We start from the raw sequence: 19,145 nt of genomic DNA, 5'->3' as shown, positions 1-19,145 counted from the left end.
CTGTTATATTTGATTCCACACTTCTGTGCAACCTGTTTAACTTTTCAAAAGGTATTTGTTTTTGAATAGGTAGCAGTAACAAAAAATGAGGCTAGGGCAACAGGTAACTGAAAGAAAATTCAAACTAAAGATCTGATAATAGAAATTAGAAATTTTATTATATCATAATAAACTAGTGGAGGCTTTTAACCAATATATGTTTTAATGCCCAAGAAATAAAATATTCCCTGTTCTTCAGAATGAAACATTCTTCAAAAATAAATGTTGTTAGGGCACCTGGGTGGCTCAGTTGGTTAAGCGACTGCTTTGGTCACTCATTCTCTCTCTCAAATAAATAAATAAATAAAATCTTAGGGGAAAAAATGTCTATCAAAAGATCATAAGCAAATAGGGGGCACCTGGGTGGCTCAGTTGGTTAAGCGACTGCCTTCGGCTCAGGTCATGATCCCGGAGTCCCGGGATCGAGTCCCGCATCGGGCTCCCTGCTCAGCGAGGAGCCTGCTTCTCCCTCTGACCCTCCCCCCTCTCATGTACTCTCTCTCTCTCATTCTCGCTCTCTCAAATAAATAAATAGATCTTTAAAAAAAAAAAAGATCATAAGCAAATAGTTAAAATTAAGTTTGGGCACTTAACCCTCATTTGTGTGGAAATTTTATTCAAACGTATTTTTCAAGCAGCAACTCAAATCGAAAATTAATTAAAATACAAAAAGGAGGGCGCCTGGGCGGCTCAGTTGGTTAAGCGACTGCCTTAGGCTCAGGTCATGATCCTGGAGTCCCTGGATAGAGTCCTGCATCGGGCTCCCTGCATCGGGCTCCCTGCTCGGCAGAGAGTCTGCTTCCCCCTCTGACCCTCTCATGCTCTATCTCATTCTCTGTCTCGAATAAATAAATAAAATCTTTAAAAAAAAATTAAAAAAATAAAATAAAATAAAATACAAAAAGGAAGCCACATTAAGTTTAAAATTATTAGAGTATCATGACTTTTAAAAATCACCTAGACTCCCTCCAAAAACAAACAAAACAAAAAAGATATAAACAAAAAATAATAAATTTTGAAAAATGAAAAAGGATCACCTAGCCCAACCTTTGGAAATACAGAAGTAATGCCTATGATCTTTTTTTTTTTTTTAAAGATTTCATTTATTTATTTGACAGAGAGAGACACAGCAAGAGAGGGAACACAAGCAGGGGGAGTGGGAGAGGGAGAAGCAGGCTTCCCGCCGAGCAGGGAGCCTGATGTGGGGCTCAATCCCAGGACCCTGGGATCATGACCTGAGCCGAAGGCAGACGCTTAACGACTGAGCCACCCAGGCACCCCAGTAATGCCTATGATCTTAATATTTCAATTTAAATGTAAAAGTAGTTCTAGAATATCTTCTACGTATAGGACAATGTAGGTAAAGCATCTGCAATAACTATCCCCAGAAGTCTTTTTTTTTTAATACAAAAGTAAAAGGACTTGGGCACCTGGGTGGCTCAGTTGGTTAAGCGACTGCCTTCGGCTCAGGTCATGATCCTGGAGTCCCGGGATCAAGTCCCGCATCAGGCTCCCTGCTCAGCAGGGAGTCTGCTTCTCCCTCTGACCCTCCTCCCTCTCATGCTCTCTGTCTCTCATTCTCTCTCTCAAATAAATAAAAATAAAATCTTAAAAAAAAAAAAAAAAGTAAAAGGACTTATTGAAGAATTTTTTGGAAGTTTTAGCATAACTTGGCACCAATGGTAAGGACAAATAACTTGAATGCACAAAAGAGAACTTTAAATAGTTAGGCTTAGCAATTTGACCTTCAGCATATTCATCCATCCCTCCAACCAACTAACAAGTATCTATTAAATCCTACTGCCTCCTAGTAGTTAATGGGGAAATTAAAGCCATAGGTTGGTTTGCTAAAACACTGGAAGTGCTATGAGAGGGGAGGGAAGAGCATGCTGTGGGACGATATAAGATGGGCACAATCCATATCTGGGTGTTCATAAAAGGCATTTCAGAATTAAAACCTGAAAGATGAATACTGTTAGCCAGGCAACAGAAGAGAAACAGAGTGCCAAGCAAAGGTAGGCAGCTTTTAAGAAGGCCTGGAGAGGGTGCCTGGGTGGCTCAGATGGTTAAGCATCTGCCTTCAGCTCAGGTCATGATCCTGGGGTCCTGGGATCGAGTGCCGCATCAGGCTCCCTGCTCAGCGGGGAGCCTGCTTCTCCCTCTCCCACTCCCCCTGCTTGTGCTTTCTCTCTGTCAAATAAATAAAATCTTTAAAAAAAAAATTTTTTTAATAAAAAGAAATAAAATAAATTAGAAAAAAAAAGAAGGCTTGGAGAGAAAGAATACTATTTGCAAAACAAACTCCAAGTGTTCAGTAAGATGGCTCAAAAAGGAAAAGATGAAGCTGGTAAGATAAGGAGCAGCCAGATCACAATGTCTTGTATCTTAGGAACTTTAGACATTTCAAAAATATAAAGAAATATTTAAAAGTTGGAAACAAAACAAGGTAGCAAAGGGGATAAAGAAGAGAGAACAGTTGGGGCACCCGGGTGGTTCAGCATGTTAAGCATCAGCCTTTGGCTCAGGTCATTATACCACAATCCCAGGATCGAGCACCACATGGGGCTCCTTGCTCATCAGGGAGTCTGTTTCTCCCTCTGACCCTCACCTGGCTCGTGTTCAATCTCTCTCATACACAAATAAATAAATAAAATCTCTAAAAAGAAGAAGAAGAAGAAGAGAGAAGAGTTAAGGATGATGATGAGCTATCTGGCCAGGCAGATAGCGGTATCCCTTACAAAGACAGGGAACAGAGGAGCAGCAAGCTTGGGAGAGAAGTTCAGGTTTGGACATGTCAGAGGAGATAGTCATGTCCAAGAAACAACAGTAATGTGGATCTGAAACTCCAGATAGAGATCTAGCCTTAAAGTTCTTAACAGGCTGTCAGCTTCATGAGAGAAGAAACGTGTGTTTTGCTCACCATGGTGTCCCCAAGGAACACAATACCAGGCACACAGTTGGCACTATATAAATATCCATGAAATGAATGAGATATACATTTTGGAACAGTCAACAAATGGTAATTGAACCCACAGGAATGAATAATACCAATAGGCAGTGTGCAAATGAGACTAGAGGGGACCTCAGAAAGAACTCCAAGGAACACCAAAGCTAACAACATAAGAGGAATCCGGAGTGGTCAAAAAAGGGAAAAACTGGGGTGCCCGGATGGCTCAGTTGGTGGAGCATGCAGCTCTTACTCTTGGGTTCATGAGTTTGAGCCCCACGTTGGGCACAGATTCTACTTAAAGAGAGAGAGGGGGAAAGAAAGAAAAGAAAGAAAGAAAGAGAGAGAGAGAGAAAGAAAGAAAGAGAGAGAGAAAGAAAGAGAAAGAGAAAGAAAAAGACAGAAAGAGAAAGAGAGAGAAAGAAAGAAAGAGACAGAAAGAGAGAAAGAGAGAGAGAAAGAGAAAGAAACAGAGAGAGAGAGAGAGAGAGAGAGAGAGAGAAAGAAAGAAAGAAAGAAAGAAAGAGAGAGAAAGAAAGTAAAGAGGGGCACCTGGGTGCCTCAGTCAGTTCAGCAGCCAACTCTTGAGTTCAGCTCAGGTCGTGATCTCGGGGTCCTGGGATTGAGCATGGAGTGGGGCTCCACACTCAGCAGGGAGTTTACTTGAGATTCTCTCTCCCTCCGCCTTGGTTTTGGCTCAGGTCATGATCTCAGGGTCATGATATCGAGCCCCACGCGGGGCTCTCCACTCAGCACACAGTCAGCTTGGGGTTCTTTCCCTCTTTCTCTCTATCCCATCCTGCATGCTCTTGTTCACGTGTGTGTGCGTGCTCTCTCTCTCTCTCCCTCTCTCTCTCTCTCAAATAAATGAATAAATAATTCCCTGAGTGGCATCTGTCACAATCTATGATTATAGTATCTGGCTTGTTTATTCTTTATTACAACATAAACTCAAAAAAAGCACAGGCTACCTTCCTTGTCTGTTTTGTTTGTAGCTATTATTCCCCGAGCCTACAACTCGGTGTTTTTGTTTTGTTTACTGTTAATATGCACATATATAACATGTATATATATTTATATGTATTTGCTTATACACCTTATACAAAAGAAGCATTGAAAAGGAACCAGGGGCCCCTGGGCGGCTCAGCTATAAAGTGTCCGCCTTCGGCTCAGGTCATAATCCCAGGGTCCTGGGATCAAGCCCACATTGGGCTCCCTGCTCCATGGGAAGCCTGCTTCTCCCTCTCCCTCTCCCCCTGCTTGTGTTCCCTCTCTCTCTGTGTATCTCTGTCAAATAAATAAATAAAATCTTTTAAATAAATAATAAATATCACTGGCTAAAATTTCAAAATGTATAGAATTACACACATATTTTTTTAATATTTTTAGTTATTTATTTTAGAGAGATAGAGAGAGTGAGGGAGGAGAGAGACAGAGGGAGAGGAAGAGAGAGAATCTCAAGCAGACTCCATGCTGAGCATGGAGCCCTCCCTGGGGCTTGATTTCATGACCCTGAGATCATTACCTGAGCTGAAATCGAGAGTTGCTGATTAACTGACTGAGCCACCAGCCGCCCAACACACATGTATTTTTAAATATCAGTTTTTTGAATACACATTACATATATTTTTTTTTTAAGATTTTATTTTTTGACAGAGGGTGAAACAGTGACAGAGGGAACACAAGCAAGGGGGAGTGGGAGAGGGAAAAGCAGGCTTCCTGCTGAGCAGGGAGCCCGATGCGGGGCTCAATCCCAGGACCCCGTGACCATGACCCGAACTGAAGGCAGATGTTTAATGACTGAGCCATCCAGGCGCCCCACACATTACATATATTATTAAACTGGGTCTATGTTGATATATTTTATCTCAATCTAATAGTAATTTATTTAGGTAAGAGTTGTATTCATTATGCGTGCTGAGTACAGCAAAAAAGTATTTTAAAAATAACTCAGCCATTAACACAGTCAAGAGAACAGAACACATATTTGGCTAAATTCTAATACTAGCTCTCCTGGGAATCAAAGGTTCCATATGATTTAGGTATGCAGTGTGTAGTAAAAGGTAAGGTAAGGAGTCCAAGAAACAGGAACCAGACTCAGGCACAAAATTCTTGGATCAACGAGCTACGGCACATACTACAGTAATATAGTGCGTGGTTCTTAGTCTCCTAATCCATCCTCTGATTAGAGGTACCTACCTGATCCAGCGAGGTACCTCACCATTTTTATATTCTCTTTTGTGATTTTAAAGCTTTTGTTTTGTTTTTTCAGTAATATCTACACCCAACGTGGGGCTCGAACTCACAACCGCCAGATCAAAAGTCACGTGCTCTTCTGAGTCAGCCAGGCACCCCCTTTTGTGATCTTAACCAAGTAAAAAAGTGAATGTCATAGTAGGCAGGACACATAATGGCATTTCACTTACATACTTACATTCAGAAATCTCTGAAGGTAAAGAAAGGATAAGATCTGTCTTAAGAGCTAATCAATGGTTAACTGATTGCCATTTCAAAAGGAAACAACCCCATCACCCCCACCACATACACACACACCCCCAGAGAACAAATAGATTGTTCATTTCAGAAAGGGTCTCGAAGTAGGGATTGACCAGGAGGGGCAGTATGAAGCTTAGTCAAATGGTTCACCAAGAAAAAAAACATTTTTTTAAGTAAACTCTGTGCCCAAAATGGGGCTTGAACTCACAACTCAGATCAAGAGCCACATGTTCTTTTTTTTTCTTTTTAAGATTTTATTTATTTATTTGACAGAGACACAGCGAGAGCAGGAACACAAGCAGGGGGAGTGGGAGAGGGAGAAGCTGGCTTCCCGCGGAGCAGGGAGCCCGATGTAGGGCTCCATCCCAGGACCCCGGAATCATGACCTGAGCTGAAGGCAGATGCTTTAATGACTGAGCCACCCAGGTGCCCCAGAGAGCCACATGTTCTAACGAATGAGCCAGCCATGTGCCCCAACAACGGTATTTTTTAAATGTGAAAATATGTATTTTTACGTGTATAAAAAGTATGTTTTTAAATATATCAGTTTTATGTACATAATAATTTAGATAATAGAGAGATCAATGAAACAATAAGTGTTTTTTGAGCATTCTAAAACAGGTTTCAGGAGTGCTGGGCTGACTCAGTCAGAAGAGCATGTAATTAGATTTCAGGGTCCTGAGTTTGAGCCCCACCTTAGGTACAGAGATTACTTAAATAAATCTTAAAAAAAAAATAAAAATAAAACAGGTTTGAATTAAGATGTTACCATAACGTTCCAAAAACCTGCTGACCCTTACTCTAACTGAACCAATAGAGAAATTAAGTCAGCACCTGAGTCAATTCTTGGACCAAAAATCTTTAGCTCACTGAAGATACCACAAGATACTGGTTTCAAAAACCACTGAACAGGTACCACAGAGGGACTTCCCTTTTAAAAGGAGTTGAAAACTGGGGAACCTGGGTGGCTCAGTCGTTAAGCATCTGCCTTCAGTTCAGATCATGATCCCAGGGTCCTGGGATCGACTCCAGCATCAGGCTCCCTCCTCAACAGGAAGCCTGCTTCTCCCTCTCCCACTCCCCCTGCTTATGTTCCTGCTCTCACTGTGTCTCTGTCAAATAAATAAAATCTTTAAAATATAAAAAATAAATAAAAGGACTTTGAAAACTAGTATCATGTCTATTCAAACATGTAAGATGTCAAATGTTAATACCCCACGGACGACACCTGTTCTTCTGCACTGTCATGTCACCACCCCGCCTACCACTCTGCTCTAGTGAAATAAAACAGCGAAGTTAAACTCCTAACGACACTAGAGTTGACAGAATTAAGGAGAGAAGCCTGAAGAACCATCATAATGCTAATTTAAATAACAGCTGTGCTAAAGACACAAAATAAACTTCATGATGTGGCAGACTTGGAATTTCAGATTTTCAACTCCCTAAGTCTTCAACAGCCACCATCAACAAATTTAAGTTTTAAGTATGCAAAATTACTCTTCACTCCTCTTGATAAAAAGTCACAAAACTCAGTGAAAAGACATCAAATTTTCCTTTTTAAGTGTTTATTGAAAAGATGAACTTTACTGTCATTGTAAATTACCTTGCAAACAAATTAAAATTAACTTCATCCACAGTTTTGATTAAAATATTTTTTATGGGGACGCCTGGGTGGCTCAGTTAAGCGGTTGCCTTCGGCTCAGGTCATGATCCCAGGGTCCTAGAATGGAGTCCAGCATCAGGCTCCCTGCTCAGCAGGGAGTCTGCTCTCCCTCTCCCTGCTGCTCCCCCTGCTTGTACACTCTCTCTCTCTGACAAATAAATAAAATCTTTAAAAAAAATTTTAATATTTTTATGAATGAGAACTATAACATTAATAAATAACACTGAATATCAAAGCCTGCTTTCCTGCCCACAAATCTTTTTTTTAAGATTTTATTTATTTGACAGATATGCTTCTGTAGTGCAAGGTGGGAAGAAAGGGAAGATGAAGAGGGTGCAGCTTCATTTTTAAGTGAAATCTCCCTCCACTGAATCATGCTAAATAACTCTCACTTTGAAAATAATGGTGATAAGGGGCGCCTGGGTGGCTCAGTCGGTTAAGCGACTGCCTTCGGCTCAGGTCATGATCCTGGAGTCCTGGGATCGAGTCCCGCATCGGGCTCCCTGTTCGGCAGGGAGTCTGCTTCTCCCTCTGCCCCTCCCCCCTCTCATTTGCTCTCTCTCATTCTCTCTCTCTGAAATAAATAAATAAAATCTAAGAAAAAAAAAAAAGAAAGAAAATAATGGTGATAAGAAACAAAGCCCCAGAATCACTTGGAACTAAATTCCTAAGAAAAGGGTTCTTAAACTCATTTGCCTATTTATCAGGAAAGTTGTGGGTTTTTTGTTTTTGTTTTTTTTTTTAATAATCACATCCAGGGGTGCCTGGGTGGCTCAGTCGTCTCTGGTCATGATTTCAGGGTCCTGGGGATTGAGCCCCACATCAGGCTCCCTGCTCGGCGGGAAGCCTGCTGCTTCTCCCTCTCCCACTCCCCCTGCTTGTGTTCCCTCTCTCGCTGCGTCTCTCTCTGTCAAAAAAATAAATAAAATCTTTTAAATAAATAAATAAATAAACAAACAAACAAATAAATAAATAATCGCGTCCATTTTAAAAGAATCAGAACTGGCACAAACAAAAACAAAAACACTAACATATTCTTCCCAAGAATAACATCTCTCTCCAGATCACTGTATAGACAGACGTTTGTTTTTAAAAATCACTGATTGGAAAAAAAAAAATCACTGAGGGGTGCCTGGCTGGCTCAGTCAGTAGAACATACAACTCTTGATCTCAGGGTTGTGAGTTCAAGCCCACATTGGGTATAGAGATTGCCTACAAATAAAATCTTAGAAAAAAAAACCACTCTCCTAAAACTAATACTACACTACATGTTAACTAATTTGAATTTGAATAAAATCTTGGAGGAAAAAGAAACACTGACTTACAAATAAATTATTCATGGATTCATAGGGCTTAGTCTGGATCGCGTAGACAGGTAAAGTCTAGCGGAAGAAGTGAAATTTAAGCTGAGCCAAAAGTGAGAAGCTAACCAGGGTGAAGCTCTGAGGGGAAAGCATTCTAGGCCAAGGGAACTGCATGGGCAAAGGCACCACACAAGACTTAGTTAAGGAGGGGCACCTGGGTGGCTCAGTTGTTGGGCTTCTGCCTTGGGCTCAGGTCATGCTCCCAGGGTCCTAGGATCGAGCCCCGCATCGGGCTCCCTGCTCAGCGGGAAGCCTGCTTCTCCCTCTCCCTCTCCCACGCCCCCTGCTTGTATTCCCTCTCTCGCTGTCTCTCTCTCTGTCAAATAAATAAATAAAAATCTTCAAAAAAAAAAAAAAAGAAAGACTTAGGTAAGGAATGGAAAGATAAATGGCTTGAGCAGGGAACCCAAAGGGGAGAGTAGCAAGCAACTGGGTGATAGATTTCTTGATTAGCATTTCTTGATTAGCATTTGAAAATGATCATAATCTTTTTTTATGTTAAAGGTTTTTTTTTTATTTTATTTATTTATTTGAGAGACGGAGAGCACAGAGGGAGAGTGAGAAGGAGAAGCAGACTCCTTACTGAACATACTCCCCGAAACTGATCATAATCTATCTATAATCAGCCTTCCAGAGCACCTGGGTGGCTCAGTCGTTAGGCGTCTGCCTTGGGCCCAGGTCATGATTCCAGGGTCCTGGGATGGAGCCCGGCATCGGGTTCCCTGCTAGGCGGAAAGCCTGCTTCTCCCTCTCCCTCTGCTGCTCCCCCCGCTTGTGTTCCTGCTCTCGCTCTCTCTCGCTCTGTCAAATAAATAAATAAAATATTTTTTTAAAAGTAATAAATAGGGGCACCTGGGTGGCTCAGTTGGTTAAGCGACTGCCTTCGGCTCAGGTCATGATCCTGGAGTCCCAGGATCGAGTCCCGCATCGGGCTCCCTGCTCATCAGGGAGTCTGCTTCTGCTTCTGACCCTCTCTCCTCTCATGTTCTCTCTCTCATTCTCAGATAAATAAATAAAATCTTTAAAAAAATAAAAAATAAAAGTAATAAATAATAAAATCAGCCTTCCTTTAGGTTGTTTTTAAAGACTCATAAAAATAGACTAACACACACAAAAATTCAAATAAAAGCAAACAAAAAGGCAAAATATTCAAGTGATATCATTAGAATAAAGATGAAATTTCTTTAGAACTCCTGTAAGCAAGAGATTATAGCACTTCACACCCCCTAAAACTTTCACACCATTTATATATCCTGCTAAACTTCCACAAAGGTGCTCAGAATTTACTTTACACTTTCTGGTGATGGGCAATTTCTAGGCTTTCAAGTACTTTTGTTGTAAATACCCTGAGGCACTTTTGCTATACTAGCAGACTCTTAGGCTCTGTATTAAAGGCCACAACTGGAGCACTCCCAGAAAATTAAACACAGAATTCACTTGTGCATATTGGCCTAAGAAAGACTGAATTTCTGGAGACTGCGTAAAACTTGATTTATCATCTTACATGAAACGTGGTAACAAGGTAGTTTTATGTTTGTGGTCTGGGAATTGGCTCATCTAGCATTTCACCAACGTTCTCTATTCTCAGGTCATGGCTCTGCGCAAAGACTTCATTATAGGGGCGCCTGGGTGGCTCAGTCGTTGAGCGTCTGCCTTCGGCTCGGGCGTGATCCCAGAGTCCTGGGATCGAGCCCCGTGTCGGGCTCCCTGCTCCCCGGGAAGCCTGCTTCTCCCGCCCACTCCCCCTGCTTGTGTTCCCTCTCTCGCTGTGTCTCTCTGTCAAATAAATAAATTAATTAAATCTTTAAAAAAAAAAAAAAAGACTTCATTATACAGAATTTACAGACATATTTTAAAAAGTATAAATAACAAAAAAAGTCATTTAAAAAGTTATATACTTAAGAAATTAATATACAATCTGGTGCCTAGCAGTCAGTTTTCTTTTTTTTTTTTTTTTAAGATTTTATTTATTTATTTGACAGAGAGAGAGAGACACAGTGAGAGAGGGAACACAAGCAGGGGGAGTGGGAGAGGGAGATCATGACCTGGGATCATGACCTGAATCAAAGGCAGACGCTTAACGACTGAGCCACCCAGGCACCCCAGTCAGTTTTATTTTCTGTGTCTGCAACCTGTAGCAGGTATTTTTCTTGGCACGTGTGACCCGTGCCTGTATGAGGATGAAGACACAGCATACCAGCTCAGAAGTAGTACATGACCTCTGTCCTATAAACAGTGCTAATAAGCTACTGGAAATTGCGATCCCATCTTTAGAGTTTTTTTTCAATCCCTCCCTCCCTATATACTTGGAAATATTCTTGAAATAAAGTCAACCTTCTTTGGCAAATGCAATGCCATTCCTTTGAGACACATGGATCACAGAATCAGAACTAAAAATCATCACTATAGTCAAGCTTAAAAAAGAGAATAAAAAGAATTATGTGACCTGGTACAAAAGGTATCTGTGACCAAACAAAGTTTAAATGGGGGTACTATTTAGGGTTAGGAAATAAGCTGCTAAACAAATCTCACATCCTAATATCTTTTTTCAAGCATTTTTCAAAGAGAATATGTCGTTGGTTCAATAATTTGTTATTTAGCTTCCTTTAATCACCATGTACTTAGGTAGGTGTGCTAGATGCTCAGAAAACAAAGATGAACACTTCACCTGCACTAATAAGTTCCACAAAAATAATGCCAACACAGCCTGAAAGCTTAAATCCTTGACTGTCTCAAGAAGTCCAGGACCTATCACTTGCACTCCAGAGCTCCAAAAGGTTCACAGACCCGAGATGAGGGCACCGAGGTCACTGCCGAGATGCTAGGATTAGGGGCACCTGTAAACTGCAGTCTGAAAAAGGTTGCCAAATGTCACCTACACCTCCTCAACCCGCCCCGCCCCCAGTCCTCTTTAAAAATAAAGAGGGTTTTTAAAGGGAACTGTCCAAGGTGACCACCTGACACGGAGGAACGCTTTAGTGTGACATATCAATAAAATAAAATTGTACGCTCTATTTACAGAGCGTCGCTCTACAACATCTAAGTGTTGACAAAGTGTCAACCAAGACACAAAAAACGTAAAATAAGACCTCTTTCTTAACAGGGTTAAGACGTCAAGAAGAAACTGACCGAAAGAGGGAGATCTCTAACTTCCCAAAGCAGCAACCCCCTGGAAAGGTACTGGAACCAGCGGAAGTTACATATCCAGGACAGAAGTGTTTAAATGCCCCCCCCCCACACACACACCGTGGTAAAAGTTTGAACCGCCACCTGACTATCTTACGGTGGTCGGAAACTTCCCTAAACTACCACAGGCTACCGGCCACCCTAAAATCCCCACCCTCAGCCAGCCTCAGGTGCCCTCAGGCCAAGCTGCGGCTTCCTCCCCGGGCCTTGCCTCCTCATCTCCCTCCCTTCTCCTGGACACTCACTAGCCTGCCTCGGCTTCCGACGCCGGCCGGGGGTCCCGGGGACCTCGCGACCGCCGGGGGGGCCCGGGGGGCTTCGGCCTCAGGCCCGCCCCCGGGAGGCCCGGCGCGCCCCTCCCGGGCCGGGCCGCGACCCCCGGCCCCCCGCCCGCCCTCGGGCCCGGCCCCCGCCCTCGCCGCCGGCCGGCCCTCACCTCCTCGGCGTGCTTGCGCAGCGCCTTCTCCCGCTCGTACTGGGTGATGAGCTGCTCGTTGTCGTCCCGCAGCAGCTCCAGCTCCACCTGGTGCTCCTGGTCCTGCGCGAACACCGAGTCCAGGTTCTCCAGCACGGCCACCACCAGCGGCATCAGCTCCTTGACCACCTCCTCGTCGTAGCGCCCGATGAGCCGCTCGAACTCGCGGTAGATGGAGCCGGCCAGGCCAGACACCCGCTCCGACATCACGGCCCCAGAGCCGCCGGGCTCCTCCTGGTACACCACACCGTCCTCCAGCTCCATGGTGGCGGGCGGGCGGGCCGGCGGGCGGCCCGGGGCGTCGCCGGCTGAGGGGGCGGCACGGGCCCGCACGGGACGGGCCCGGCTGGGGCTGGGGCTGGCGCTGGGGTTGGGGCTGCGCCCGGCCGGGTGGCGGGTCCGGGCCCGAGGAGGGGAGGGGTGGGGTGAGCGCACTCAGCCCAACGGCCGCTGCACCAACTGCCGGGGCGGCCGGGCCGCGCGCGCCACACGTCACCCGCGGGGCGGGACCCGCGCCGCGTCGGCCCGATGGGCGGGGCCCCGCGGGAGGCCAGGCGCGGCCGGGGGCGGGGCCATGCGTCACCGTGCGCGGGCGGAGGGGGCGCCGTGGCGTCAACACTCCGCGCCGCGCGGCCGACCCCTTCGCCAATGGGAAAGACTGCTGGAGGAGGATGGCGAGAACTGTCAGCACCCTGCAGGATTTGCAGGGCGGGTCCCAAAGGAAAGGGAGGGGTTCTGGAAGAGGGACTCTCCGTCCAGAATTAACATAGCTAACATTTCTCTTGCCTTTTTCGGCTCACAAAGGGTTTTCTCATTTGTTCTTGCGACAGGCGTGGTGTGGTAGACGTTTGGCCTCCGTTTCACGAACAAGGAAAGTAGGCCCAGAGAAGTTGTAGTTCACTCAAGGTCACGCGGCCAGAAAGCGAAGGAGGCTGATCTGGGGCTCAAACCAGTTCAGATTAAGAATCTCGGGCTCCGAGAAAACTGGGAAACAGAGGGAGAGGGAAAGCAACCTTAACTAAGACGAGGTCTCCCTAAGTTATAAGGTGGTCTCGATAGAACTTTTTGGGGATAACGAGAGCAAGGATAGCCTAAAACAGGAAGTGTAAAGCACTCTGGAGAAGGATAAAACTGAAGCCACATCTTGCACTTTCCCAAACACTGAGTTTCTGTGCTTCTCGCGTCCAACTTGGGAGGGTGGCATTTCCGGGCTCCAGCCACCCTGCTTTCCTCTCGTCTTGAAGAGGGGCGGAGCGGGGAAGTGAGGGGTTGAGGAGTACAGGAGGAAAGGGGTGGAGTCTCTGGGGTGAGTAAGTCCCATGATACGCGAGGTCTCCGCCGCCTGGGAGAGCATCACGTGTGGGGAATGACACAACACCCAAGCCTCAGGCGGGCTGAGTCGAGGATGGCTCTCCAGTCTTTTCCTTTAACCTCTATAAGTGGGGCGGGAGACACTCCCAAAAACCCCCTCTCTTGGAGGCAGGTGACTCAGGCGTATTGAGGCCGGTCTCTTCTAAGAAGGAAGAGGAGGCAGGACTTGGATAAACGAAGGTTTAGTGAAGGAATAGGCCACTCCCAGGATCAAATACCCTCGACTCGTTTTGTAAACGAGTTCGAGTTCTTTCTACTGAGTGTGAATTATTCCCCTAAAGTCTTTCACTCTGGACCCACCTGGAGACCCACAAAAACAGTATGGATATTGGACATAGGCCAACCTATAAACTCCGAAGGACAAAACTGAAAACACTAAGACTCACAGCGGTCTGTACTGTCCCTCTTTCTCACCTCACTCCATACCCACCCTTACATTGTTTGTGTGTATGTCTGGGTCAAGACTTGCTCTAGACTCTTTTCTTTCATCTCTTCCTGAGGGCTGTCAGGTAGATAGATAGATATGTCTCTCTTTTCCTGGGAGTCAGAGGAGCAGGAAAACCTAGGGCAAGGCTTTATTTTGTCTTTCCACAATATTATCATACACATCAAAAAATTGAAGGGAGGGGTGCTTGGCTGGTTCAGTCAGTAGAGCATGAGGCTCTTGATCTCTGGTTCCTGAGTTCCAGCCCCATGTTGGGTACAGAGATTACTTTTTTTTTTTCCTTTAAGATTTTATTTATTTGTCAGAGAGAGAGAGAGCACAAGCAGGGGGAGCAGCAGGCAGAGGGAGAAGCCAGCTACCGGCTGAGCAGGGAGCTGGATGCCGGACTCCATCCCAGGACTCTGGGATCATGACCTGAGCCAAAGGCAGACCTAGGCGCCCCCCAGAGATTACTTTTAAGAAGGAAAAGAAAAAAAGGGGAAAAATGTTGATATTTTAGGTATGGGATTATAATAAAGACTTCATAATAAGTATGCCTCTTTAGGTATAAATTCAATATAGAAAGATATGAAATATATATTTATGTCTTGATTTTAAGCTTCTGCTAGCTCTCAGAGGTAATATTTAATTGTTTAAAATAAAATCCAGCCAAATATCCATCAGATGTTGAATAGATGAATAAAATATGGTGTATGCATATCTTGGAATATTTATCATTCAACAATAAAAAGAAATGAAGTACATGCTACAATATAGATGGACCTTGAAAATATTATGCTAAGAAAAAGAAACCAGTAGCAAAGGACCACATATGAAAGAACAGTGTCTGGGGCGCCTGGGTGGCTCAGTCAGTTAAGCATCTGACTCTTGATTTTGGCTCAAGTCACGATCTCCTGGTGGTGGGATTGATCCCTGGGTTCAGCTCTGTGCTCACTGGGGAGTCTGCTTGAGGTTCTCTCCCTCTCCCTTTGCCCCTCCCCGCTCAAATAAATCTTTATTTTTTTTTAAGATTTTATTTATTTATTCATAAGAGAGAGAGAGGCAGAGGGAGAAGCAGGCTCCCCGCGGAGCAGGGAGCCCGATATGGGACTCGATTCCAGGACCCTGGGATCATGACCTGAGCCGAAGGCAGACGCTCAACCAACTGAGCCACCCAGGCATCCCTCAAATAAATATTTAAAAAAAAAAAAGATCAGTGATTGCCTTGAGCTGGATGGGGTAATGAGGGAAAATGAGTGATGCTAGTGAGTATGAGGTTTCTTTTGGGGGTAATGAAAATGTTCTAAAATTGATTTGTTGATAGATACATGACTCTGAATATACTAAAAGCCATTGAGGGGTTCCCTGGGTGGCTCAGGTCATGATCCTGGGGTCCTGGGATTGAGCCCTGCGTGGGGCTCCCTGCTCAGCAGGGAGTTGGCTTCTCCCTCTCCCTCTGCCCCTCCACCCTGCTCCTGCTCGCTCACACTCTCTCTCTTTCTCAAATAATAAATAAAAAAATCTTTAAAAGCCATTGAATTGTATGCTTTAAAAAGCTGAATTTTGTGGTATGTGAATTATATTTCAATAAAGCTGTTAAATAAAAATTTATGGTTACAATGCTTTATAGTAAACTCAATAGAAGCATACAACCACGTAATAGAGTGGAAAGAAAATGGCTTTTAAATTGAGAACCGGGGCGCCTGGGTGGCTCAGTTGTTAAGCGTCTGCCTTCAGCTCAGGTCATGATCCCAGGGTCCTGGGATCGAGCCCCGCATCGGGCTCCCTGCTCTGTGGGAAGCCCGCTTCTCCCTCTCCCACTCCCCCTGCTTGTGTTCCCTCTCTTGCTGTGTCTCTCTCTGTCAAATAACTAAAATCTTAAAAAAAAAAAAAAAAAAAAAGCTTTAAAAAAAATAAAATAATTTGAGAACTTTGTAGTTCTAGTATGAACTTGTCCTCTTGAACCGGCTAATGCCAGAAACAAGAAAAGCAAATAGTTACTGTGCACCTACTGGGTGCCATTCACTGCAATAAGGATCTATGAGCCTCAGCTTCTTCATCTGTAAAATGAAAGAGGTATGTTACAGAATCTGTAAAAATTTCTTGCAATTCTATTTTGTTAAAGATTTTATTTATTTATTTGAGAGAGAGAGAGAGAGAGAGAGCACATGGGCTGGGGGGGGGGGGGGTGGGCAGGAGAGGGAGAAGCAGGCTCCCGGCTGAGCAGGGTGTCCGAAGCAGGTCTGGATCCCAGGACCCTGGGATCATGACCCCAGCTGAAGGCAGATGCTTAACCAACTCAGCCACCCAGATATGCCCCTCTATTTTTTTTTTAACTTAAGTAGGCTACACGCCCCGCATGGAATCCAATATGGGGCTTGAACTCACAACCCTGAGATCAAAACCTGAGCTATAATCAAGAGTTGGACGCTCAACCAACTGAGCCACCCAGGCGCCACTCTTGCAATTCTAAAATCCTATGATTCTTGGGGAGGGGGAGAAATAATAATAACATAACATAAAATAAAACCCTATGATTTTTTTTTTAAGATTTTATTTATTTATTTGACAGAGAGAGACACAGCGAGAGAGGGAACACAAGCAGGGGGAGTGGGAGAGGGAGAAGCAGACTTCCCGCTGAGCAGGACCCTGGGATCATGACCTGAGCCAAAGGCAGACCCTTAACGACTGAGCCGCCCAGGTGCCCAAACCCTATGATTCTTGTTGGTAGGTTGGAGTGAAAGACAGGAGAGAGGGCCTTGAGATTTAGTCCCATTAGTCAACTCCTAATTTCGGAGAGAGTAATCCTACCTCCTGTACTCAACCACCTGGATAAATTTCCAGCACCATCTAGGGCTGAGATTATTGTTAAAGACTAAGAGTCATTCAGGAAAACAGGTCATGTTGTGGACTTTAGAGTAAATGTTTATTCTTTATTCCTAAAAGGAAGGAAATTCCATTTTAAGAGATTATTGGCCTTACAAAAATAGTGAGGACACTAATGGGGGTAGCAGAGGGGAGGAGTTGATGGAGGCAGGAAGGGAGGTGTTTCTTCCGAATCACAATGACTATAATCACTGGAAGACTGAAATTACTAGTCCTGTTGTTTGTCTAGCCGTCTGGAACTTTTATGGTTATTTCTATGTGAATCAATTTCTCTGCTTTCACACTGTATTTTCCCATAAGTGGAGAGAGGGTCGGTGAAAGAAGAAGAGAAAAGAGGGCTCCCAGCTTTCAAGGCCCTCCACCTATGGCAGTGTGAAATGACAAGTAATCACAAACTAGATCAAAAACCAGAAAGTCCGTGGTGAGACAGTCTAGCTGTGGAATTCAGGGTTCTTGAAAAGTTCCAGAGGACTTTCCTCAGCCCTCAGTTTTTCCTTTGAAAGCTTTTTAAGGTGTCAGGATAAGATGCATAAATCTGTCCAGGTTCTAGTTCCAGGAAGGTCTCTAGGCAAGTGCTATTCCCTTGAACACCCCCCACTTGGAACTTTGGACTAGCAGAAATTACCTCTAAAATGAGGAAGCTGGGGCACTTGGCTGGCTCAGTCTGTGGAGCATTCAACTCTTGATCTCAGGGTCCTGAATTTGAGCCCCACTTTGGGCCTAGAGCTTACTTTAAAAAAAATAAAAAATAGGGGCAACTGGGTGGCTCAGTTGGTTAAGCATCTGTCTTCAGCTTGGGCCGTGATCCCAGGGTCCTGGGATGGAGCCCCGCATTAGGGCTCCTTGATCGCTGAAATGCCTGCCTCTCCCTCTCCCTCTGCCCCTCCCCCTGCTTATGCTCTCTCTCTCTCTTCCTCGCTCTCTCCCTCTCTCTCTCATGAATACATATTTAAATAAATAAAAATAAAACGAGGAGGCAGGATATATGGCTGAAGCAAGTTTTTAATGGGTCCAAGGAATATTGGTCATATTTGCATTCGTGTCTATTTTTTCTCCACTTCCTTCTGACTTGGGTTAAGTGAAAGAAGAGGCTCATCACGTACCTCAGTATACTTTTTACACATAGAGCTGAAGTTCACTCTGGGAATAAAAAATATATTTTTATATTTTTTTAAGATTTTATTTGTCAGAGAGTGAGAGAGCACAAGGGGAAGTGGGGCAGGGGGAGAAGCAGACTCCCTGCTGAGCAGGGAGCCCGACGCAAGGCTCGATCCCAGGACCCTGGAATTATGACCTGAGTCGAAGGCAGACGCTTAACCGACTGAGCCACCCAGGCGTACCAAAAGGTATAGCTTTAAAATAGCAGGTTGGATTTTTCCCCTGATTACAGACAAATGCAGACTCACTATAGAATATTTGCTAAAGACAGAGAAGAAAATTAAAATCACCCATAGAATCCTACCTTCCAGATATCACATGGTTAACATTTGACTGTCTATAGGGTGATCCAGGAAGTCTTCATTGTCCCTGGGGAGAGGAGTCAAGTACATACAAGGGGACTTCTTTTCTCTGGAGTAAGTAAGCACCCAGTGAGACTTGCCAGCAAGAAACCTGAATTTTGGTCCTCCACTCCACCCCCACTCCCTCACTTGAGTCTCTTAAGTAAATAGATGAGAAAGACAGATTAAAATTTCAGGAAATGTCACACAAACCCAAAGCCCATTTCCAAAAGTCTTTAAATAGATTTCATTGGGGATAGCATTGCAAAATCATTCTAGTTTAGAAATTAATTTTGACACACTTATTAACAGTCATGCTGGGAAAGGAATGGAGGTGAGAAGAAACTGTCTATTTCTTCTAAATGCCAGTTCATTTGTGTATATGATTTTGGGGGAAGATCCCAATGATCCAAAACATCACTCCTGAAATCCACCATCTTTAAGAAATTAGTGCAATTCAGCCAACACTTGTTGCCTAGGAAGTGCTGGGTCCTGTGCTAGGCCCAAGGTGGAGGTTCTAGGCCAAGATTAACATAGATCAGGCATAGTACTTGCCCTCAAGATGAGCAATTTAGTAAGGGAGGCAGGCCTGGGAGGCATAAACCATGTGCTAGTGAAATCTACATACATACAAGGTACAGTGATGGCAAAGAGAAAAGAATAGTTATGTCTGGAGGTTATTTAGGCAAAGGTGTCCTGAAGGATTTTGCCAAGGGGAACATAATCTCAGCAGATGCTTGGCTTGGAGGTTAACTCTCCGATTCAGATAAGCAGAGAAAAATGATTTATTTGTTT

The 19,145-nt window shown here is 44.3% G+C and overlaps 1 protein-coding gene across 2 annotated transcripts in view; it reads right to left on the bottom strand.

Annotated features, from left to right (window-relative positions):
- SPAG9 (sperm associated antigen 9) overlaps positions 1 to 12,629 on the bottom strand; it is a 139,522-nt gene extending 126,893 nt beyond the window's left edge. For both annotated transcript variants that reach the window (XM_045889158.3, XM_045889160.3), the window contains exon 1: positions 12,132 to 12,629. In XM_045889158.3, the coding sequence (XP_045745114.1) occupies positions 12,132 to 12,434 (303 nt within the window). In that variant the 5' untranslated portion in view covers positions 12,435 to 12,629. The remainder of the gene's footprint in view (positions 1 to 12,131) is intronic.
- Between the last annotated feature and the right edge of the window lie 6,516 nt (positions 12,630 to 19,145).

The sequence above is a fragment of the Mirounga angustirostris genome, unplaced genomic scaffold (genome assembly GCF_029215605.1).
Source record: "Mirounga angustirostris isolate CCGP_5_RB_7025 unplaced genomic scaffold, mMirAng1.0.hap1 SCAF_17, whole genome shotgun sequence".
Classification (NCBI taxonomy): Eukaryota; Metazoa; Chordata; class Mammalia; order Carnivora; family Phocidae; genus Mirounga; species Mirounga angustirostris.
This window is presented reverse-complemented; position numbering and strand designations above follow the sequence as displayed.